General features: G+C 42.9%; 2 protein-coding genes across 3 annotated transcripts in view; one reads left to right on the top strand and one right to left on the bottom strand.

The window, feature by feature from the left end:
• Positions 1 to 23,913, bottom strand: part of LOC116569631 (retinitis pigmentosa 9 protein) — a 177,383-nt gene that overhangs the window by 31,282 nt on the left and 122,188 nt on the right. The window lies entirely within an intron of this gene.
• FKBP9 (FKBP prolyl isomerase 9) overlaps positions 1 to 23,913 on the top strand; it is a 39,048-nt gene that overhangs the window by 8,298 nt on the left and 6,837 nt on the right. For both annotated transcript variants that reach the window (XR_004277109.1, XM_032306008.1), the window contains exons 2-7: positions 4,072 to 4,217; positions 4,650 to 4,839; positions 5,709 to 5,854; positions 9,990 to 10,179; positions 15,914 to 16,059; positions 20,336 to 20,522. Coding sequence is in view for 1 of the 2 variants with exons in the window: in XM_032306008.1 (XP_032161899.1) it covers positions 4,072 to 4,217; positions 4,650 to 4,839; positions 5,709 to 5,854; positions 9,990 to 10,179; positions 15,914 to 16,059; positions 20,336 to 20,522 (1,005 nt within the window). In the remaining variant the exon portion in view is untranslated. The remainder of the gene's footprint in view (positions 1 to 4,071; positions 4,218 to 4,649; positions 4,840 to 5,708; positions 5,855 to 9,989; positions 10,180 to 15,913; positions 16,060 to 20,335; positions 20,523 to 23,913) is intronic.

Below are 23,913 nucleotides of genomic sequence, written 5' to 3'. Positions count from 1 at the left end.
ATGTGTTTTTATGTCGTTGTTTTTTAAAGATTGTATTTATTTAAGAGAGAGAATGGGCAAGAGAGAACATGAGCCAGGGGTGAGAGGCAGAGGAAAAGGGACAGGCAGACTTCCCGCCAAGCAGGGAGCCCTATGCAGGGCTCAATCCCAGGACCCTGAGATGATGACCTGAGCTGAAGCAGATGCTTAACTGACTGAGCCACCCAGGCGCCCCAATGTATGTTATTTTAAAAGTTCATCCTCACTGCAGATTGAAACCTATGTTTAGAAATAGCTTCTGGGGGCTCATGGGTGGCTCAGTGGGTTAAAGCCTCTGCTTTCACCTCAGGTCATTATCCCAGGGTCCTGGGATCGAGCCCCGCATCAGGCTTTCTACTCTGTGGGGAGCCTGCTTCCCCCTCTCTCTCTGCCTGCCTCTCTGCCTACTTGTGATCTCTGTCTGTCAAATTAAAGAAAAGAAAAGAAGTAGCTTCTGGGCTTAGAAATTTATGCTTCAGGAATGCAGTGCAGAGGCGGTTACTCATCCTGAGGAATATGCCGCAAGGTCATGCATGTGCATGTGTAGACAGTTTAATAACTTGCATGTGATGGGTTTTATGTGATGTCTCCTGTCTTAGTGATCTTTGGGCCAGGAAACTTGAAGAGCATCCTTGGGCGCTGCTGCAGCCACTTCTCATCACCGCCTCGGGGCAAGAGAAAGTAGAAGTAATCAAAGGCTTTATAGCAACGAATGAGCAGGGGAGAAAAGCTGATGGAGAGGAAAGGGGTTGTTGCATGTGCTAGATGATTTTCATTTGCCTTTCTAGGTCCCCTCTTCTTCTGATCTACTTGCTTTTTGCTCTGTGAGGCTGTATGAAATACATGTACTTAGTATGGGTTCTATCAATGACAGTTTCGTCTCCTGACTTCCGGTTGGGTTCAGCCAGTGTGACATCAGCAGGAGATCAGAAGAAGGAGAGTGACATGGCGAGATTTATTCCTTTGGCTCCCTACCTGTAGAGTCTCCACCATTTGTGTCCTTAGACTGGGGGTCCTAGCTAAGCCTGTCAGGTGGCCCTGAACCTTCTCTGTCCCTGGATCCTTCAAGCCCAGGTTTGGCAATAACACTCCTTACTTGTCCCCAGAGATACCACGTTGTCCCTGTGTTCTCTGCACCCTGAACCTTTTTACACAGTCCCTTTATTAAACTCTCCTGGAGCTGCCTAGTTTGGGTGTATCATCTGTTCCTTGCAGGACCTCAACTGGGACGTCTGCAAAAGGTGTAAATCAGCCAGATATGGGGACTGGCTCTATTAAGTGCTTATTCCGGAGTCTGCGGAAATAATTTTCGTAACCAATTCTGGGCTTGACACTGCCTATGAACTTGTGCCAGTTGTGCTGATGAGCACAGATTTACTCAGAACGACTTTATTTTTCCAGATGGTCAGTTTTAAGCCGGAGATAAGACTAGTCTTGCATTGTTAGTTTCTCACATATGTAAATTATAAACTCTTCTTTTAGAAAGGTGTATTTTTGTTTGTTTTTAGCACTTTGCTTAGGCAGTCAAATGAAGATATTAATATTGCAAGGAGCCAACAGTTTTTATATGCCAACTGGGGAAGGCCCTGCACTAGGAGGTGAAGGGTCAGATGGACGTGGGTTCTAGCATTTTCCCTCTTGGCTATTGTTGTGAGCTTGGGTGATTTTTTGACTCCAAGGAGCCCAAGTAGCAGCATCTACCTTGAAGTGTAGTGTGATGATTAAATGGGAATAGCATGTGGGAAAGCTTAGTTTGCCGCTGTGCCTGACACATAATAAACACTCTCTAAATGGTAGTTCTTATTAAAAACTTGTATTAAATTTGGGAACTATATTCAGGTTCCATGGATGGAAGACTAATTTATGAAGTGGTTTCCAGGCAATGCATTGTATCTGTATGCATATGCTCTGTACCTGGGATGTCTTTGAAGCTTCCAGTTCTGGTTCATTATTAATATAAACCCACCAGTCGGATGGTGGTTCAGGGCATGGCAAGTCCCCAGCTAAGTGAAATGAAAGAGCTGGCATTCCACGGGGCGGGTGTTTGTCCCTGGAGGTAGAGGGTGGAGGTGTAAAGCTGTCTTGGCCTCAAAGCCGACCATGTGTTTTTGTCCTCTGGCTTGCTGACCTGAACTTGGAGTCTTGCTTTCTTTTCCCTGACCCTGCAAAAAAAAGGCTATTAAAATGAATTGTAAAACTAGGAGGTAGAAGAAAAAAGGGGGCAGGTCTGAGGAAGCTGCCCTGATGGGTGGTGAAGTTGACTGCTCTTCTAAGCTATTTATTAGGGAAAATGAAGTAGTTATATGCCAAATGAAGGGCAGGACATCCTAATGAAGTCAATCCCAACAACTCTTTTTTTTTTTTTTAAATAAATTTTATTTATTTATTTGAGAGGGACAGAGAGAGAGAGAGCATGGGTGTAGAGGGGCAGAGGGAGAGGGAGGGAGAGAATCTCAAGAAAACTCCAGGCTGAGCACAGAGCCCAATGCTGGACTCCCTCCCATGACCCTGAGACCGTGACCTGAGCCAGAATCAAGAGTGGGATACTTAACCAACTGAGCCACCCAGGCGCCCCTCAACAGTTCTTAATATTTTTTTAAAAAAGATTTTATTTATTTATTTGACAGAGAGAGATCACAAGTAGGTGCAGAGAGAGAGAGAGGAGGAAGCAGGCTCCCTGCCGAGCAGAGAGCCTGATGTGGTACTCCATCCTAGGACCCTGAGATCATGACCTGAGCTGAAGGCAGAGGCTTAACCCACTGAGCCACCCAGGCGTCCATTTCTTAATATTTTCTTACATGAATATTACATTCAAAAATGATATTTGAAATATCATTTCAAAATGATCATTTTGAATTGTTGATCATTTGATTAAATGATCAAATATGATCATTTGAATAATCAATTAAGAATTAAACCACCTGAAATCCTCTACTCATAGATTACCATTGTTAATGTTTTATATATCACCTAGTGGATTTTTTCACATGCATCTATATATAAATTCAAAATGGAATGATTTTATACTGTGGCTCTGTAACCTGTACTTCTCTGTTACTGTGTATGTCCTTCTGTGCCAATGGATGTAAATACGGTATTTTTAAATGGCCATAAGACATTTTATTGTATGTCCTTGCATTAAATGCAACCAGTGCCATGCCTTTGAAATTTCTGTGTTCTTCCCAGTGTTTCATTATTATAAACCAAGCTCTGTAGTTATTTTTGTAAATACAGTGTTTGAATCTCTCTGGATATCTCTGCTAGCTTTTTTTTTTTTTAATAGGCATAATCCACGCCTTAGACTTTTTATATCCTCCAAAGCACCTAGCACAGTCTCCTAATAGGCAAACCCTTGTTGGATGCAGAATTTGATATTAAAAGGATGAGAGCATGGGTGTTAGCCACAGTTCCATTATTTATCTTCCAACCTAAGACCATCACCAGCCAGCCTTTAAATCACATATGTTTGTGATTTCAAGACCATATCAGACTTCCCATTACCTATAATAATCATGGTAATACTGACGTAAGTCTTGAGGTTTTCCGAGCACTTTTCAGATTGTAATATCGTATAGATCTTGGGGTGGCTATTATTGTTACTCCCATTTTGCGGTAGAGGAAACAGTTTCAGAGAGTTTAAATATCCTTTATGCTACACCATGCTGTGTCTTTAACTTATAGACCTAAAGAAACAAAAGAACAATCAGGTTTATGTGTTAATTGGAGTGTTAGTATCTTATGTTGTTTTTAAATACCAATGACATGGAAAAGGAATGAACTCTTTTAGTGAAAGTATTGGTAGCTACTTTGCAAAGTGATATATAAACAGTGTTACTTATCTAACTAGATTTGCTGGCCATATTCAAAGTAATAAAAAAATTCCAGCCCCCCAAGTACTGTTAGTGAAGACCTTTCCTGTGCCAGTAACTCCTCTCTGGCTGTTTTTGGTTTCCAGAGCCCTCACTCTGTCCATGGGTACATTTTCACTGGTTGGTTTCACTAAGGGAAGGATTAACTTATATTTTTCTTTTTCTCTACCTCATGGATCTTCAGCTATGACAGAGACTCCACTTTCAACGTGTTTGTGGGGAAAGGACAACTGATTGCAGGCATGGACCAAGCTCTGGTTGGGATGTGTGTAAATGAGAGGCGTTTTGTGAAGATCCCCCCAAAGCTTGCCTATGGAAGTGAAGGAGTTTGTAAGTTCTTGATCCGTGTTTGTAAACACATTTGCAGAAACAACCAGAACCTCTGAAGGGTATTCAGCCAGGCAGATCAGAGAATCTTCAGAAGCTTTAAATCGAGGACAATGAGAAGCAGTGAACACACACACACACACACACACACACACACACACACACAGCTAAAATTTCATCTTTGGTCCATTTCTTCTAGATGTGAAAGAAATTGTTATTAACATAGGTGTATTGAATGTCACCCTTGTTGAGAGGAGGACCAATTTTTTTTTTTTCTCATTTCTTTCAATTTTATTTTGAGGAATGAGGGAGGGAGTGTGACCCATTTTGGAATTGTTCAGTGACTCCCTTGAACACCCGGACAGCATCCTAGGTGTTTATTCATCAGGCCTGAATGGCAGCAGCTTCTCAGTGGGAATTCTCTTTGATTTTTAGCTGGTGTGATCCCCCCAGATTCAGTTCTTCATTTTGACGTACTTCTGATGGATATTTGGAATTCTGAAGATCAAGTTCAGGTTCACACTTATTTCACGCCTCCCAGTTGCCCTCGGACCATCCAGGTGTCTGATTTTGTAAGGTACCACTACAATGGAACATTCTTGGATGGGACACTGTTTGATTCAAGGTAAGTGCCACCATTCCAGATGACATCGAGATGCCCCTTAGTTCCTTCTTTCTCACCTGCTTTTTATGCACGTGGAGAAACCAGAAGAGAGACTCTTCCCAATTTCCATTGTGCCAACTCCCTCACTCATGGCTTTTGGTTAATGTGTCATGCTCTGTAAAGCCAGAGTCCTCCAAATTTTAATACATTTTACAGGAATGTAAGAACAATGTTTATCTAAATTAACAGTGTCTTGGAAGCTCATCATTAAGTGAAGGGCCCTATTTCCAAGTAGGTTGATGCATTTTTTTTTTTTAATAATTTTTTTTTTTTTAAGATTTTATTTATTTATTTGATTTAGAGACAGTGAGAGAGAGCATGAGCGAGGAGAAGGTCAGAGAGCGAAACAGACTCCCCATGGAGCTGGGAGCCTGATGCGAGACTCGATCCCGGAACTCCGGGACCGTGACCTGAGCCGAAGGCAGTCGTCCAACCAACTGAGCCACCCAGGCGTCCCGGTTGATGCATTTTTAAAGTCCATTTTTATAGTTTTCCCATGGAAGAATGAGGGGAAGGCTGAATGTTTATGAAGCTATGGAAAAATGCAAGGAGTAAGGTGCTAAGGTAGAGAACAGCCAAGGGCTTAAGGGCTTTCCTGTTGTAGCGTATTTGGTTAGATAGAGTAGCAGGCCTGTTTTTGTTAATCACTGTGATTTAATTACACGACTTTTCTGCCATCTTTGGGAACAAAGATCTAAAAATGCCTGTCGTCAGGGATGGGTATAGTTTCACTATTTAGATGATAATTGGGTTCCTAAAGCCTTATTGAGGAATGAGTTGGAAACACCCTCAATAGCATGGAACTTTCCCCCTTTCTCATTGGTTTTCAGTCATAATCGCATGAAAACATATGATACGTATGTAGGCATTGGCTGGCTGATTCCTGGAATGGACAAAGGGCTGTTGGGGATGTGTGTGGGGGAAAAGCGCATCATCACCATACCTCCTTTTCTGGCCTATGGAGAAGAGGGAGATGGTAAGTCTTTCTCATCCTTCAAGCTGCTCTCATCTGTCTTTTTTTTTTTATTTTATTTTATTTATTTATTTATTTTAAAATATTTTATGTATGTATTTGAGAGAGAGAGAGAGAGGGTGAGAGAGCACAAGCAGGGGCTGCTGCAGGGGAAGAGAGAGAAGCAGACTCCCTGATATGGGGCTCGATCCTAGGACTCTGAGACCATGACCTGAGCCGAAGGCAGATGCTTAACCCACTGAGCCATCCAGGTGCCCCTTAAGATTTAATTTTAAGTAATCTCTATACCCAAGGTGGGCCCCCCCAACTCATGACCCAAAGATCAAGAGTCGCGTGCTCTTCCAACTAAGCTGGACAGTCGCCCCTCATCTGTCCTTATATTTTTATTGCTGTCATTAATTCAGCTTACCACATGAAACCTGCCAGATGTTTTGGTCTAGACTTACACTGTCCAATATAATAGCCACTAGCAACATGTGGCTATTTATAGTTAAATTTTAAAATAAACTAAAATTAAGTAAAATCGAAAATTCTGTGCCTTAGCCACACTGCCCCACTTCACATACTTCAGAGCCACATGTTGCCGAGGGCTGCTGTCCCGGGCAGTGCAGGTACAGAGCATTTTCATCACTGTAGAAAGTTCCGTTGGGCTATGGTAGTTTAAATCATCTACCTCTCATCACTGAATTGTGGAAACTTCCACTTATTCATGGTCATTGGCGTTCATAAGTAAAGCATCTGCCACTGCCTCATAAGCTGTAACCTTACGCAGCCTCTCCAGCCTGCATTTTCCCATCTGTGAAATGAGATTTAAACTAGAAAGTCCAAATGTTGTAGATCTCAAGGTAGAAATTTAACACGATGTCAGGTTTGCCATTTCCATCCCCCCGCCCCTGATTTGTACCTCCAGGTTGCGTTTTACCTGCCACATTCGTTCCCTGTGGGCAGATGCAAAGCTTCATGTTAGAAAAAGCATGAATTCAAACTAGTGTCCCTTTTTTTTTTTTTTAAAGATTTTATTTATTTATTTGACACAGAGAGAGAGATTACAAGTAGGCAGGCGGGGGCGGGGGGAGCAGGCCCCCTGCTGAGCAGAGAGCCTGATTCGGGGCTCCATCCCAGGACCCTGAGATCATGACCTGACCCACGGAGCCACCCAGGCGCCCGAAACTAGTGTCCTTTTTTGAAGGAAGAAAACAGAATGTTGGCTGGTAAATGGCATTTTGTGGTTACTCATATTTTAATTGCAGGCATTTTTAATCACACTGACAGGCTAACACAACAAAGAGAACCTCCTGGCGTTTAAACAAGCAGGTATATGTAGTTAAGAATTGAAATGGAAATATGATGCATTTTTTACTGACGGTGACATTTGTTATACTGACTGTATAATAAGTTTAGCCAACTTATAATAACCCCACCATGATGTTTTCCGAGCTATGTTTCCTGGCACTCTATGTCTACGGAGCCGGAGCAGAGAGGAGGAAACGGGGCTCAGCCTTCTCCCCTCTCCACCTCCTCGTTTATTGCTGGGGATCTCCAGACCGTCCCTTCAAAAAGCAGGGCTGGGGATTCCTTGCTAAAAGAAAAATAAAATGTGAAAACAGCTGCTGTAAATACATCTTCATTCTCCGTTCCCCAAGACATGTTGTTATTCTGATTGATACTCTAGTGGTCTCGTCCTTAGCCAGTGCAAGTCCATTTCCCTTGGCTGTCACATCCTTTCGATGTCATCCAGATGCATACCTCATATATAATAAAACTAGATGCCTGGCCTAATTTGAGGAATATTATTTACTTATTTTAAATAAAAACTGTGTTAAATATTTGAGGGAAGCAGTTTATTTGAAATAGTTATTATTTACTACTTAAATACTGTGCTCAGGTATCCAGGAATAAATTTATTTATTTATTTATTTATTTATTTATTTGCTTGTTTGTTTATTTATTTTAGAGAGGGTCGGGAGGGGCAGAGGGAGCAGGGGATTGGTGGGGAGAGAACCTTAAGCAGGCTCCACACCCTGTGCCGAGCCTGACTTGGGGTTCAGTCTCACAACTCTGAGATCATAACCTGAGCAAAAATCAAGAGTCAGACATTTAACCAACTGAGCCACCCAGGCGCCCCAGGTATAACTTTACATAGGAGAATTGTATGGTATGGTATGGAAATTATATCTTGATAAAGTTGTTATTAAAAAACCAATATTCAATTAGTCCATGATAACGCTAGAAAAATTTAAATTCTGGAGTTACTTTTTTTTTTTTTTTTTTTTTTTTTTTAATTTTTTTTTTTGAAAGATTTTATTTATTTATTTGACAGAGAACACAAGTAGGCAGAGGCAGGCAGAGAGAGAGGAGGAAGCAGGCTCCCTGCTGAGCAGAGAGCCCGATGCGGGACTCGATCCCAGGACCCTGAGATCATGACCTGAGCCGAAGGCAGCGGCTTAACCCACTGAGCCACCCAGGCGCCCTGGAGTTACTTTTAAGGTTTTCTTTTTTCTCCTAAATTAAAAAATACATAAGGGCACCTGGGTGGCTCAGTGGGTTAAGCCGCTGCCTTCGGCTCAGGTCATGATCTCAGGGTCCTGGGATCGAGTCCCGCATCGGGCTCTCTGCTCAGCAGGGAGCCTGCTTCCCTCTCTCTCTCTCTGCCTGCCTCTCCGTCTACTTGTGATTTCTCTCTGTCAAATAAATAAATAAAATCTTTTTAAAAAAATACATAAAAGTACAAAAGATTCCTATTCTATCACACACACATACCCATTCACACACTTAGGGGATTGACCACACCTTACATTCCACAGGCTGACTCAGCAGCTGCTTTCCGAAGATTTCATTATTCCCTTGAGGGGAAGGAGGAGGGGTGGGCTCTGCCAAAGAGCCGGTTGAAGAAACTCAGGGTTAGTATGCTGTGTCATTCACTCGCCCAGGCCTACTCCTTTGCAAGGTATAACAAATGGCAAGTAAGAGTGTTGAGATAGGTGGTTTGTCAGTTAACTTCCTTTATCTCAAGGGACTGAACTGAATTATTTATTGGTTGACGTTGATCTTTGCTTGATGAGTTAGTACCCAATAGTCTCTTCATGTAGATTATCATTTTGTAGATGTTCATGAAGTCCCCACTGTTGGGAGTATCCAAAAGAAGCAGTACCATCCCGAAGTTAGAAGCAATTTGATGACTTATATTTTGCGTTATGGGTGCCATTTTGCCCCCTCTCAGCTAGGTTTTTTGTTTTTTGTATTTTGGTTTTTTTGACAGAGATCACAAGTAGGCAGAGAGGCAGGCAGAGAGAGGGAAGCAGGCTCCCCACTGAGCTCCATCCCAGGACCCTGAGATCACGACCTGAGCCGAAGGCAGAGGCTTCAACCCACTGAGCCACCCAGGCGCCCCACCTCTTAGCTAGTTTTATTTATCTCCTGTTTTGGATGCACTTAATAAACTGAATTTTGCATTTTGCCTTTTCAAAAAAATTGGTGGCTGGTTCCAGAGAACAAGTCTATGTAGTATTCTGTAGAACCAGGTCCAAGGTTTAGAATTTATGCCTTTAAATGTATGATTTACATTTGTACATAAACAGAAGCCCACAGAGGCATGTATTTGGGTTTTCATATGGGTTCATAACCACCCACATAGAGCCTTGATTTGTCAGCACAAGCAGACAATATGGTTGTAGTAGTCTCGCATGTCATTAATATCGGTTTGCTCCTTTTTCTGAAGAAGTCAGGCTTCAAATTATATTCGCCAGTGCATGGTTGGGCACCATGGACACAGTGGTGACAGAACATAGCTGGACCACCCAACGTGTGAAAGAACATTTCTTTCCTCAACTTGGAAACTTCAAGGAATGAGTAATACCAACACAGTGGGAATTGAGTTGTAGTTAAAAGTACTTCTTATGGGCGCCTGTGTGGCTCAGTTAAGCATCAGCCTTTGGCTCAGGTCACGATCCCAGGGTCCTAGGGTCCAGGGTCCTTGCTCAGCATGGAGCCTGCTTTTCCCTCTGCCTGCCTCTCCCCCTGCTTGTACTCTCTCTCTCTCTCTCTAACAAATAAACGCATAAAACCTTAAAAAAAAAAAAAAAAAGGACTTCCTAAATCTTGTTTCTTGATTTCATCTTCTTCCTCCATTCTACTCTAGGGAAAGACATTCCTGGACAGGCATCTCTGGTGTTTGATGTTGCATTACTGGACCTCCATAACCCCAAGGATGGCATTTCCATTGAGAACAAGGTAGTCCCAGAAAACTGTGAGCGGCGCAGTCAAAGTGGGGACTTTCTCAGGTATCATTACAATGGCACCCTTCTGGATGGCACCTTCTTTGATTCCAGGTAAGGAAACAACTGGAGCCTTCACTCATCAGAACATCTTATTAAATACAGTCTACCTATGGCTGGACCATGATCTGAATACTCTGTCAATGCTGATTTATAGTTAGTATTTTCATCTCCAACATATCTTTGTTTTCTGACATTGAATTCCTTCAGAGGCTGTTAGAACAGTCTCCTTCTTGGGGTCTGTGGGGAATAAGTCTGCAGGAAAACAGGAGTGACTCAGCCTCTACTCCCACCATCCCCCACACTGTGCTCCACCATCCAAATGTGCAGCCAGCTATGGGATCCACAATGGGAAGTGGCCAGAACCGAGGCCTGGTTGGTAGGATGAGAAGAGAACGGACTTGGTGCCAGGAAACCTGGGTTCTTGTCCTGGTGTGTGGTGACTTTGCACGACATTTGACCTCCCTGCTCTTCAGGGTACCTTGTAAGTGGTACCTTTCCCAGAAATGGTTAAAGAGATAAGGTATGTAAGACTACTCTATAACATAACATGGGGGGGAAAAAAAAGAGTGCTCTGTGAACTTCAGAGGCTACTGGAGGAGTTGGGCTGTGTGCTTCCAGCCCCCATCCCGCTGCGGAGGCGAATTACCGTGCCGCTGTTGTTACTCACTGTCCTGGTTTGCTTCTGAGGCTTCCGCAGCTGCACAGGTGGCTGGGGCAGGTGGCTTGCTCTGTCTTGCTCCTTCAAGTGGCACAAGCTTTTTGGAAACCACCTCCTCAGCTTCCTGTGGAGCAAACAGGTAGTGACAGCAGGCTACCTGTCTCCCTGAAGTTGTAATTTCTAATTTCTTCCATCACCTGAAAACATCACAGAAGAATTTTTATATTGCATTGTATTGTTTGAATGATGTATCTTTCCTATTCTTAGGGTCTCCTCTTTTACAATTTTCACCTGATTTGGGGGAAAAATAATAGTCACATGATTCAAAATTAAAACTAAGTGTGGATTAAGATATCTCCTATTACCCACCCCTGCCTACCTGACATCTCCCTCTCTCCTAGCCACTTGGAATTAACTACTTGCCTTTATGTATGTATGTATGTATGTGTGTTATGTATATATGTATGTATGTAAGCTTTATACCCCATGTGGAGCTTGAACTCATGACCCTGAGATCAAGAGTTGCACACTCTACCTACTGAGCCAGGCAGGCACTCCTAAAATTAACCACTTTTAAAAAAATTTTTTTTAAAGATTTTATTTATTTGACAGAGAGAGAGAGAGAGAGAAAAGAGCACAAGCAGGTAGAGTAGCAGGCTCTCCGCTGAACAGAGAGCCCAATGTGGGACTCGATCCCAGGACACTGGGATCATGACCTGAGCAGAAGGCAGATGCCTAACCGACTGAGCCACTCAGGTGCCCCTTAACCACTTTTCTTAATAAGTTTCTTTTTTATTCCTCCACTGTGTGGATTTTTTTCTAATGCAGATATAAACAACTATGGATGTTATCTTATTTCTCCCGTTTATAGTGTATAGTATGTAGTATACAGAATACACTACTCTGCCTCTTGCTTTTTTTTTTTTTCCCACCTTGGGATTTTTCCATATTAATATATAGAGAGACAGCTCAGGGCTTTATCTCAGAGTTGTGAGTTCAAGCCCCCAGTGGGGTCCATGCTGGGCATGGAGCCTACTTAATAAAAAATACACACACACACACACACGGAGAGGAATTATTTATACTTTATGTCTGCCTAGTGTTTCACTGGGTGAATATTCCAAATTTATTTAACTATTCTCCTACTGATGAACATTTGTCTTTATTCTTTTTTGACTACAGAAAATATTCAGTGTGTGTGTGTGTATGTGTGTGTGTGTTATTAGTTGTTACTTGTGAGCTTGGTTCTGTCCATTATTCCCTGGAATTCTATTAATTATATTAAATTAATTAAATTAAATTTTTAAAAATCTACAAATTAAAAGACCATTTTTTCTAATGTATACCAGATTTCTTTCCATAGGAAAAGAACCATGGGGCACCTGAGTGGCTCAGTCATTCGGCTCTTGATTTTAGCTCAGGTTATGATCTCAGGGTTGTGAGAGCAAGGCCCAAGTTGGGCTCTGTGCTCAGCAGGGAGTGTGCTTGAGATTCTCTCCCTCCCTCTCCCTTTGCCCCTCTTCCCATAGTCTCTCTTTGTCTCTCTCCCAAATAAATAAATTCATCCTTAAAAAAAATTAAGGAGGGTTGACTGGGTGGCTCAGATGGTTATGATCCCAGCGTCCTGGGATGGAGCCCCACATCAGGCTCTTGGCTCAGTGGTGAGTCTGCTTCTCTCTCTCCCTCTGCCTCTCCCCCTGCTTGTGCTCTCTCTCTCTCTCTGTATCTTTCTGTCTCAAATAAATAAATAAAATCCTTAAAAAAAAAGTTGGGGCACCTGGGTGGCTCAGTCATTAAGTATCTGCCTTCAGCTCAGGTCATGATCCCAGGGTCCTGGGCTCCCTGCTCAACAGGAAGCCTGCTTCTCCCTCTCCTACTCCCCCTGCGTGTGTTCCCTCTCTCACTGTGTCTTTCTCTGTCAAAAAATAAATAAAATCTTTCAAAAATTAAAAAAAATATTATTTATTGAAATTTCTATTTTAAAAAGTATTGTGTTCTTGGGTGCCTGGCTGGCTCAATCAGTAGAGCATGTGACTCTTGATCTCAGGGTTGTAAGTTCAAACACCATGTTGGGCATAGAGCCTACTCAAAAAAAAGTATTATGTTCTTATTGTATAAGTGAAACAATACAAAGGTGTATCATAATGTAATAATTTAATAAATTTAATAAAATGTAATAATTTCCCATTAACCCCTTTAGCCATAAATATTAATAACCTTCCACAGTGTCTCTCTATGTTCATAAGTCTTTCATGTTTAAATCTTCAATCCATCTGGAATTTATTGTGGTATTCAGTGTGACAATAAGGATCTAACTTTATGTCTTTCCAGATGGTTAGCTAGTTTTTCAAACACACTTTACTGAAAACTATTTTTCCCTCACTCATCTAAAATGACTTTTTTTAAAAGGTTTTAATTTTTTAAAAGATTTTATTTATTTGTTTGACAGACAGAGAGAGAGAGAGACAGTGAGAGAGGGAACACAAACAGGGGGAGTGGGAGAGGAAGAAGCAGGCTTCCTGCTGAGCAGGGAGCCCAGCGAGGGGCTCAATCCCAGGACCTTGGGATCTGACTCAAGGCGAAAGCAAACACTTAATGACTGAGCCACCCAGGCGCCCCAACATTTTAATTTTTTTAAAGTAATCTCTATACCTGGTGTGGGGCTCAAACTCGGATATTCCCCTCTCAGTGGGAGCCAGTATTTTTAATTTCATAGGTCTTTCGCACATATACAGTGAAATACATTCTCTCAGTTTAATTTTTTGCAGGAATGAGAGCCTGTTATATCCTGTACCTTCCAAACAGCATTTTTAAGTTTTGTGGGTTTTTTTTCTTTTTTCTTTCTTTTCTTTTCTTTTCTTTTTTTTTTTTTTTTTTGAGATAATCTCTACCTACAATGTGGGGCTCGAACCTGAGATCAGGAGTTGCATGCTCTCCTGAGTCAGCATAATAAAACATAATTTTATTTATTCATTCATTCATTCATTTAAAATATTTATTTATTTATTTTAGAGAGAGTGAGCACAAGTTGGGGAGGGGCAGAGGGAGAGAGAAAGAGAACCAGACTACCTGCTGAGCATGAAACCTGCTGGGCGCGCAAATGTCATGACCTCGAGACCATGACTTGAGGTGAAATCAAGAGTCGGTTGCTCAACAGACTGAGCCATCCAGGTGCCCCTCAAAATATCATTTTAAATTGGTTCTTTTTCCCCAGATAAATTTTTGAGTCCCTTTCCTCCCCCATACATGGTGTTCAGATTTTGATTGGAATTGTTTCAAAATTCATAAATTAGTTTGGGGGAGCACTGACAGCTTTCTAGTTCTCAGTTTTCCCACTGGGTAACATGATGGTTTCCCATATAAATCTTCTTTTAAAGTTATTCAAAGTTCTCTACATGTTATGGCCACTCTGCTCCTTCGTTCTTGTTTTCTGAGGCTCTTTCCTGCCTCTTGGCCTTGGCCTCACTGTTACCCCAGTGCTTTCCCCTGTGCAGATCCTGCCTCCTCAGTGTCCACTGTCTCCCCAAACCCCATGGAACCTTTGCTGTTTCACCCAGTGGCTCAGACTTCTCTGGGGCACCTGCCATCTCCCACTGCTTAGTGTCTCTCTATAAGGGACCCCATCTGGGAGGGGTTTTCCTCTTTCCTGAATGTCTGGTCGTAGGGTGTACTCTGGCGATGATCTCCAGAGAGCTAGTAACCTGGGGAAGGTGAGAGGCTGGCTCATGGTGAGAGGATGCTAGGGAGCCAAGCCTGCCTTCCTCGGCTGTGTTCTCCTCCTGGCCCTCCTGGCCCATGTGAGGGGCTGAGTGCTGGAACTCCACAATGTGGCTGAAAGGATATTTCTCCATAGTCTCTTCTGGGGTGCTATGTAGATGATCGTCTTCCTGGGTGAGGAGAATCATCTGTTACTGTCATTTTTCATGGCCCTTGGCCTTGTGTTTGGTCTCTGAGGGCTACTGAGGAGGCACAGCCCCTCACAGCTCGGTCTTCTCATCCCCCTGTCCCCAATTAGCTGGCTGTCTTCTCTGAGGCAGTCATCCTTTGGCCATGTTTGAGGTAATGGCGAAACGGACTGGCTCTTTCAGGACAGGCTTCTTGCCACATGAGTGCAGATCACTGTGGTTCAGACTTTGGTAGGAGACGTGGCATATTAAATTTTATTATTTTATTCTAGAAACATCTGGCTTTGGGGAATTGATTCCTGTCCTCACCAAACTCACAGGAATCGGATTCAACTGGCAGCTTATAAAAAGGCTGGATCTCTCCACTGAGCAGAATGCTTGGGCCTCCTGCCAGTGGCACTTGGGAAACCCAAGTATCTCACCAGAAGGTGGCTTGGTGAGGAGGGATTACAGTAAGAAGAGTCATCCAGGCTCTGGTGGGGACTGCAGAGTTAAAGTGTGTATATATATATATATATATATATATATATACACACACACACACACACACACACACACACATACATGTTTATATATATAAAAAATATATATGTATATAATGTATATTATATACAGACACAACACACACACATATGTGTGTATATATGTGTATAATGTATATTATATATATAATATATAATATATATTATAATGTATATTATATACACATATATATACATACTGTGTGTGTGTGTTGTGTGTGTGTGTGTGTGTATTACTTTTCTAGCAATCCAAATATTCATGTCTCATATATACAGATATTCTTTTCTTTAGATACTGGAGACATTGTCCTTGGGACACATTCTTAGTTTCTAATAAGAGCCACCCTGGATGCCTTTTTCATTAATTTGACCTGGTTTCCAAGCATAGTCCAATGTACAGTAGTTGCATATCTGTGTGGTTGCTTCTTGTCACGTGCATCCCATCCATAACCTGACCAAACCAGAGGGATGGAGGGCTTGTTTCTAGGAGTGTTTTTGTCCATGGCCGCTCCTGCTCTGCTCTCTGTGTGTGTGAGTTCTTGGGAATGTGGGTTCTCAGGAGAGCCTGTTTCCTCACATTCTAAGTTTCAGCCTATTCCGGGATCTGGAGTCCTCTGCCTTCCTGTTGTCTTGTGCTGACTAGCATACCCAGCTGCTGTGGTGTTGCTTGTGAGGAATTTCTTTCTTTCCTTCTTTTCTAGCTACTCACGGAACCGCACCTTTGACACATACATTGGGCAGGGCTACGTGATTGCTGGCATGGATGAAGGTCTACTTGGTGTTTGCATCGGAGAGAAGCGGAGGATTGTGGTCCCACCTCACCTTGGCTATGGAGAGGAAGGTAGAGGTGAGTTCTGGCTGCTTCCAGGCAATTTTGGTTCTTGAGAGCCAAAATGTGGAAGCCGAAAGTCCCATTACAGACTTGAATGCCCAATATCTTTGGTTTCTAGAGATGGTCTATTCTTTCTTCTTGTCTCCGGTGCCCATTTTCTTATTTGAAAATTCTTAGACCTATGCCAAAGTTGAAAGAATTCTGAGATGAACTCTTAGATTCATCAACTGTTAACATCTTGCTGTATTTATCGTCTCTATCTAATTATAGTTTTCTGGGGTTTTTTGAGCCATTTGAACATCTATTGCAAACCACCCCCTTTTTGGTCTTTGGTCTCTAACAGTTTTATTGAGATGTAATTTATATGCCATAAAATTTACCCATTTTAAGTGTACAGTTCAGTGACTTTGAAAGATTTATTTATTGATATTTAAAGAGAGAGAGCATGAGCTGGGAGGGGCAGAGGGAGAGAGAAATCTCAAGCAGACTCCATGCTGAGTACAGAGCCCAGCATAGGGCTTGACTTCATGACCCTGAGAGCATGACCTGAGCCGGAACCAAGAGTTGGATGCTTAACCGACTGTCCCAACCAGCATCCCCAATTCAGTGACTTTTAATAAATGTAGTGAGTTGGGTAACCATCACCTTAAGCCAATTTTAGAACACTTTTGTCACTCTAATAGCAACCCCCCTTTTATTTATTTATTTATTTATTTAAGATTTTATTTATTTATTTGTCAGAGAGAGAGAGAGAGAGAGAGAGCGAGAGAGCGCACAAGCAGGGGGAGTGGCAGACAGAGGGAGAGGCATCCTGTCCACTGAGCAAGGAGCCCAGTGTGGGACTGAATCCCAGGACCCTGGGATCATGACCCAAGCCGAAGGCAGATGCTTAACCAACTGAGCCACCCAGGCGTCCCAGCAAACCCCCTTTTAAACATTATACAAATGATATGTGCTGACTTCAGAAAAAAGAAAATGTAGGTAATGAAAGAAAACAAAAATCTCCTTTAATCCCTCCATGCAGGAATAAACATTGTAACATGATAGGTGGAATAGTGGCCCCAAATATGTCCCCGTCCTATCCACAGAACCTGTGGATATGTTGCCTTACCCAGTGGAAGGAATTTTGTGGATGTGATTAAGGTGAGGGTTGTGAGGTGGGGGGTTATTCTGAGTCATCTAGGTGGCCTTGAGGTGCTTACAAGAGCCTATGTAAGAGGGAAGCAGGAGATCAGAGAGAGGAGAAAATGCTAAGCTGCTGGCTTGGAAATTGGATGAAGGGGCCACAGGTCAAGGAATGAGGAGGGCAGCTACAGGGAGCTGCAAAAGGTGAGGAAACAGATTCTACCCCGAAGCCTCCAAAAGGAAAGCATCCCTGCCAACACCTTGAATTCAGTCTTTGGATCCTCCAGAGTTATGAGAATAAATGTGCATTGCTTTAAACCACCAAATTTGTAGAAATTTGTTATAGTAACAATAGGAAACTAATACAGCCATGAAGTGAAAATACACATTCACCTACACTGATAAATACAATAGATTCCTTTTCTTTTTCTTTTTTCTTTTTTTTTTTTTAGCATAAGCTCTGCCTCCAGTGTGGGGCTCAAACTCACCATCCCAAGATCAAGAATCACATGCTCTATGACTGAGACAGCAAGGGGCCCCATTAAAGGTCTGATCTATAAAGCCATAGCAGGTCACAACTTAAGACATAGTCGACAGGCCTTGCTTCTTGTCCTGTTTGTGTCTTGATGCTCCACTGTTTTGTATCACGTAAACTTCTACTCAAATACATACAGAAATAGACAAATACTTTCTGAGCATTCGTGTTTTCTAAGCCCTCAGGATTAATCCTTCTTTTCTCTAAAAATAATGTATTGATGGAAAACATTTGCTGAAATTATTTTTTTCCTTTTGGCTTTCTATCAAGTATGAGACAGAGCTCTGCAAAGAATTATATAAGGCTCTGGGAAACATCCGAAGACTCATAAATTCTGTGGCTAAGAGGCTGCTTCATCTCAAATCATATGTTGTTGTGAGGGCAGGGACACTCTGACAGGTACCCCCCAGATGCTCTTGCACAGGGCTGGGGGGGCACCTCTGTCTTCTTTGGATTAGCATCTCTCTGGCCTCTTTGTGGGGTTTGCATAGGACCTAATGTTAATCCCTCAGGGACTGACCCCAGAATGGTGTCAAGACACGGAGTACATACCGTGGGGCCAAGCACACAGTAAACATTCAATAAATATTTGTGGAAGGAATAAAATGCTGGGCTCTCCATGGGGTTCTGCAGCTCCATTCTTGGCATTTCATTTTGTGGAGGCCATTTTTCCCTGCAGGACTGGTAGAAGGGAGGGAGTAGGCCTTCTGGAAAGCTCTGGGCCTCTCTGCTGTCTACTCTGTTCCACAGGGTCTGCTCTGAAGTTAGGATGCTTGATTGTGTCTGCAGCCCTGAAGGGAAGAGTGGATTCTGTCCAAGGGGTTGTGGAAATATTGCTTCTTTGTTTTGTATCCCCCAACTTCCAGATTACCTTTTAAGCACTCTTAGATTGGGAATATAGGATTATCATGAGAACTAAATAAATAAGTACACAGAAAGCACTTAGAAGTGTTCTTAGTACTTAATAAACATCCGCTGTGTGTGTGTGTGTGTGTGTGTGTGTGTGTGTGTGTTAGAGGAACCAAGAAATGGACACAGAAAATTATGTGTGGCAGGGATGGGAGGTAGGTACTACTAGTGTTCACACATCTTTATCTGAATTCTTTCTATAGCCGTGCTGTTTTCTTGAACAAAGTCTATTTGAGTTGGCTTTTTTTTTTTTTTTTTTAAGATTTTATTTATTTATTTGACAGACAGAGATCACAAGTAGGCAGAGAGGCAGGCAGAGAGAGAGGGAGAAAGCAGGCTTCCCGCCGAGCTGAGAGCCCGATGCGGGGCTCGATCCCAGGACCCTGAGACCATGACCTGGGCCGAAAGCAGAGGCTTTAATCCACTGAGCCACCCAGGCGCCCCTGAGTTGACTTTTTATCTGTAAAATGTTAATGGAAGTATTATACATCCTTGATTCTAAGAACGATAATTTTTTAAAAAGATTTATTTATTTATTTTGGAGAGAGAATCACGCAGGAGTGGCAGAGAGAGAATCTCAAGCAGACTCCCCACTGAGTGGCGATCCCTAAGCAGGGCTTGATTCCATGACCCATGAAGTCATGATCTGAGCTAAAACCAAGAGTCAGATCCTTAACTGACCAAGCCACCCAGCCGCCCCCTAAGTAACACTATTACAAAGTTTTACATTTAAACTTTTCTGAAATGATCTGGGGGCACGTCAAACAGCTGATGCATATGTTTAACGAGTTCCCCTGCCCCTCGCCAGCCCCCTGAGCTGTCCTTAAATTCATGGAGCATCTGCTAATCCTGGGTTTACAGTAATCCCCGACAAGGTGACTGCAGGGATTTAATGAGAGAGTGTAGGGTGCTGGCTGGTTCTGTCGGTACAAATTGCAACTCTTGGTCTTGTGATTGTGAGTTCAAGCCCCTTGTTGGGTGTGGAGATTACTTAAAATTAAAATCTTTTAAAAAATGAGAGAGTGTATGTGAAAAATACTTCCGTAAACTGTAAAACATTATTCAGATGTGAGGTAATGTTTTCAAAAGTGGAGATGATGGAAAAGAAAACTATACTAATAATTTTGTGTAGAAGAGTTGGGATGTGTTGTAAAGTACTTCGTGAACTGTTAGGTATACTATATCATAAGGGGTGTGTATAGGCCAGTTTTGGCTGGGAGTTTCTCCCATGTGATGTTTCTGTTAGCTTAGTTTCTCTTGCACAGCAGTGGGGGACTGGAGTGAACTTTCCCTCTACAGCCGCCCCCTAAGTAACACTATTACAAAGTTTTAGATTTTCTCGTCTCCCGTCTTACTTCTGTAGGAGCCAGGTGAGCCTAAATTTGGCTGAGTTAATTTCCTTGTCTGTGATGAACTCAGTATACATCTTTCAGGCTCAGCGATCCCCTGGGCAGTAGCTCATCCTCTTGAATTGTAGTCCAAACTGTGTTCTTAACTGGCTGTGTGATCCTGGGCAACTCTGTGCCTCAGTTTGCCCAGGAGGGTTAGGATACTTCTAATGGCCCTTCTAGCTTCAGTCTCCCACTGTTCTCTAGGTTTTCCTGTCTAGGTCCCTGTATTTCTCACTGAAGGTCTGTGGGGACAATCCCTGGTGACACTGGGGAGGCACATGTGCTGCTGCTTCAAGGACTCACTCATTCATTTCCTGTGTCTGACCTTTAGGGAATATCCCTGGTTCGGCCGTGCTGGTGTTTGACATCCATGTGATTGACTTCCACAACCCTTCTGACTCCATCAGCATCACCTCCCACTATAAGCCTCCTGACTGCTCCGTGCTGAGTAAGAAGGGGGATTACCTCAAGTATCACTACAATGCCTCACTTCTGGATGGGACTCTGCTGGATTCCACGTAAGGGCCACTGGGGACGGTAGGGGAGTAAGCCTGGAGGATAACAGCTGTAGGTTCCCAAGATTCTCCTTTTCTTTTTGTCAGATACTGGTTGAGGGCCTTTCTCTCCATGCTTCTTCACTGCTCAGGTGCATTATTCTAAAAGTTCCCTACACATAATACCACTTTGCTCCTGTGAAATTGTCTTTCTGAAAAAAACAGATGTCATTTTATAACGGCCGTCCTTAAAAATTAACCCACAACTACATTACAAACTCTACAGTCTGGTGCATTAGGCTCTACTTGTCAGCTCCATTCTGCTTGACTGATCTCATCTTCCGTTAGGGCCCATCTTTTGCCTCATAGGGCTGCCAGGTGCAGTGGTGCAAGATGTGCACTGCTTAAACCCTTCCTTTTGGCCAACTTCGGCCTTGGCTAAAATGTCCTCCCTTTTTGCAAAGTCTTTCCTTAATTCCTAGGAAGAACCAGCTGCTCCCATTTCTGTGTCTCATAATGTTTTAAGTTATTATTTTTATTAGCAAAACATAGTTATTTGTTTTTAGTTATTTATTATTGTTTCCATCTCTGTTGCTGTCTGAATATCTTAGAGAAACCCAACACGTTTATTCATATTTTTGTTCCTTACACCTAGCGCAGAGTATAGCACACAGGGAGCATTTTATAAATGTTAATTGATCGAAGTGAATCTGAAATTTTATTAATAGGAATCAACAGTATAAACGAGTATCATTGGCCAATTTTGGTAAAAAGTTTTGCTTCTTATGTTTCTGAATCTTCAGATGTAGTTGTAAGTTAGTAAAATATTATGTTCTCTGAGAAAGAAACATTTTCAGCCTTCCTTTATATTTTTATTTTAGTACGTCCATTTTCAAACTGAGCCTGACTTAGATTCCTAAGTTTGGGCTAGGGAGAAAGAAGGGCTTCATATAAATATGAGTTGCTGCATTAATGCTGCATGAGGAGGGCCTCTCTCTCTCCCACCTGCCCCTCTGCCTTCTAGCTTCAGGTGACATTTTGGGTGGCTGGCAAGAGCCAGACATGGAGACAGAGCCCTAGGGACACGTTCTTGATAATATTCTCTTTGGTGCTTCGAGATCCTGTGTATTAATACATTTAGTGTTTTTCATCTGATCTAAAATGTGTTGATTATTAGAAGTATCGTGTTTTATGTATCTCAGAGAAAGTAAAAGTTAATATGCTGTTGATGATAAAGTGTATCGCAATTACAGGGATGTTAAAATGTGAACATATGTGCATTATAGAATCAATGAAATACGTACTAGCTTCCGGGGCTCAGGTTTACAAGGACCCCCTTTACAACCAACCTCCTTGCGTTCATATTAGAAGCCTTTGGCGGGCAGTGGAGAAGAAGCATGGCTTGTTGCTTGGGGGGTCAAGCAAGCTTATGCATGTGAGAATGGTCCACAAGGTTAGAATCGTCTGTGAGGTCAGTGGTTTGCAGTCACTGCTCTTGCTAATGTTCATGTTCTTGTCTGGTGTTCCTGCTCCAGGGCAGGGGTGAGGGGAAGTGGGGGTGGAAAATGAACAAAGGAATTCCCGCTCAGTGGGTTCAGGATATGCTTCTCGTGTAGGGTGGGGAGAATCGGCCTTCCTGCCTTCTAATGTTTGGTGGATTCACAACATTCCTACAGAGTATCCGGGAGCCATGTGATGTTCCTTCCTCTCACCAGACTCCATTCTAGACCATGAGAGTCATTTGCGTTCCGTGTAAATCCTCACTGAAGAGTAACATCCGGCATCCCCGTGATCTGTTCCGGGTGTAAGCTGCAAGATGATGGGAAAATGGGATGTATGGTGGGTGTGTGCCTCCTGTGTGTGGGGGAGGGAGGGGAGACCAGCTCCTACCCCCAAGCTGTCCGCGGGCTCGTAAACAAGGAGGCAGGTGCTGCTGTGGGTGCTTTTGCTCAGCGCTGAGAGACGCTGGCCGCTGAGAGGGTGGAGGGAAATGTGGGCAAAGAGCCCAGAGAGGGCGGCCGGCAAGTGGGAAACAGGAAGCTTGCAGTGGATGGGAAGCTGGGAATGCACAGAGGAATGAGGAGAATGTCAGAGAAGAACTGGCCAATAAATAAATAAATAAATAAATAAATAAATAAATAAATAAATAAATAAAAGGTTGATCTGAGGGAGAAGAATCCCTGGGGCATTCAGAGGTGACACATGAAAGCAGAATGTTCGCTTGGAGGATTTTCTCAGTGTGTGTTTAAATTGGCCTCAGAGAGGAAGAATAAACCTTTGTTATTTGACAATTAAATGAGTTTTTTGAATATTCTGTAAGACTTTGAAACAGAGTAGTCCTGTGGGAAGTCGCCAGGGGTCCCTGGAGAAAGGCAGTGTGAGGGTGTCTGTCTCTGTGCTGCTGACAAAGGAGGAATTGTGTGGGAGGCGGGACAGAGGGCGACCTGCTCCCTCCCACAGGCCGTGGGCCAAGGCGTCCTGTGCCAGAGTTGGCTTTGTTTTGACTTTGTCCCAGGTAGGACCAATGCAAACCCTGTTTGCATTTGGTGGGTGCCTGACAACCAGCCTGGCCGTGGGAACCAGATTGAGATGGGAGGGTGGTGGTAGCCCTGCCCCCAGGGGAGGCTGGGGAGCTTGAGAAAGGGGTGTGAACCCAAAGGGGCTGTGCCTTCCTCCTGTCACCACCTGGTACCGGGCATCAAGGGGACTCCCAGATACTGGGGAGGCTTTTCTTCGTTGCTACTGAAGAATAGCCCCATTGTTTATCTTTAGGAAGTGGTAGAAAGTAGTAGTGCCATATGTTTGGAAAGAGATTTATTTTCAATAGTGATTGAGGTGATTATTTATGTGGGTTTCATAGCGACTGTGGACATCAAGGATAATTTAAACCATGGCTGAGGTTAAACTTCCAGTTATTTTTCTAAAATCAAAAACTATTACAGACATAAGTGCTCCACACACTAAAGGCCGTACACTTACTGAGCTCTTTACACTTTTCTTCTTGGTGCCAGCAGAGAATATTATTTACTACTGAGACTACCCCTGTGAGATGGCTGTTACTATCTCCAGTTTCTAGATGGGGAAATGGGAGGATTTTATTTCTCAGGGTCTCGTTAAGTGGCAGAAGCAAGATTTAAACACAGGTCTTGCTAAATCCAAAACCCAGAGTCTATTATGTGTTTTTCAAATTCTCATGAAAATTCCTTACTGGGATATTGATTAAAGTATAGAGAAGAGTTCTAAGAGCAGTCCAAAGGACTTCTTTTTTCCTGGAATCATTGAGAAGTGGGTTGCCACCATGACATCCCATCACCCCTGAGTACTTTAGTGCATATTTCCTACAAATGTGGACATTCTCCTGCATAATCTAACACATACTTTATAACCAGAAAGCTAACACTGGTATGTTACTATC

This window comes from Mustela erminea, chromosome 11 (genome assembly GCF_009829155.1).
Source record: "Mustela erminea isolate mMusErm1 chromosome 11, mMusErm1.Pri, whole genome shotgun sequence".
NCBI classification, from domain to species: domain Eukaryota; kingdom Metazoa; phylum Chordata; class Mammalia; order Carnivora; family Mustelidae; genus Mustela; species Mustela erminea.
Note: the sequence above shows the minus strand (reverse complement) of the source record. Positions and strands in the feature narration are given on the sequence as shown.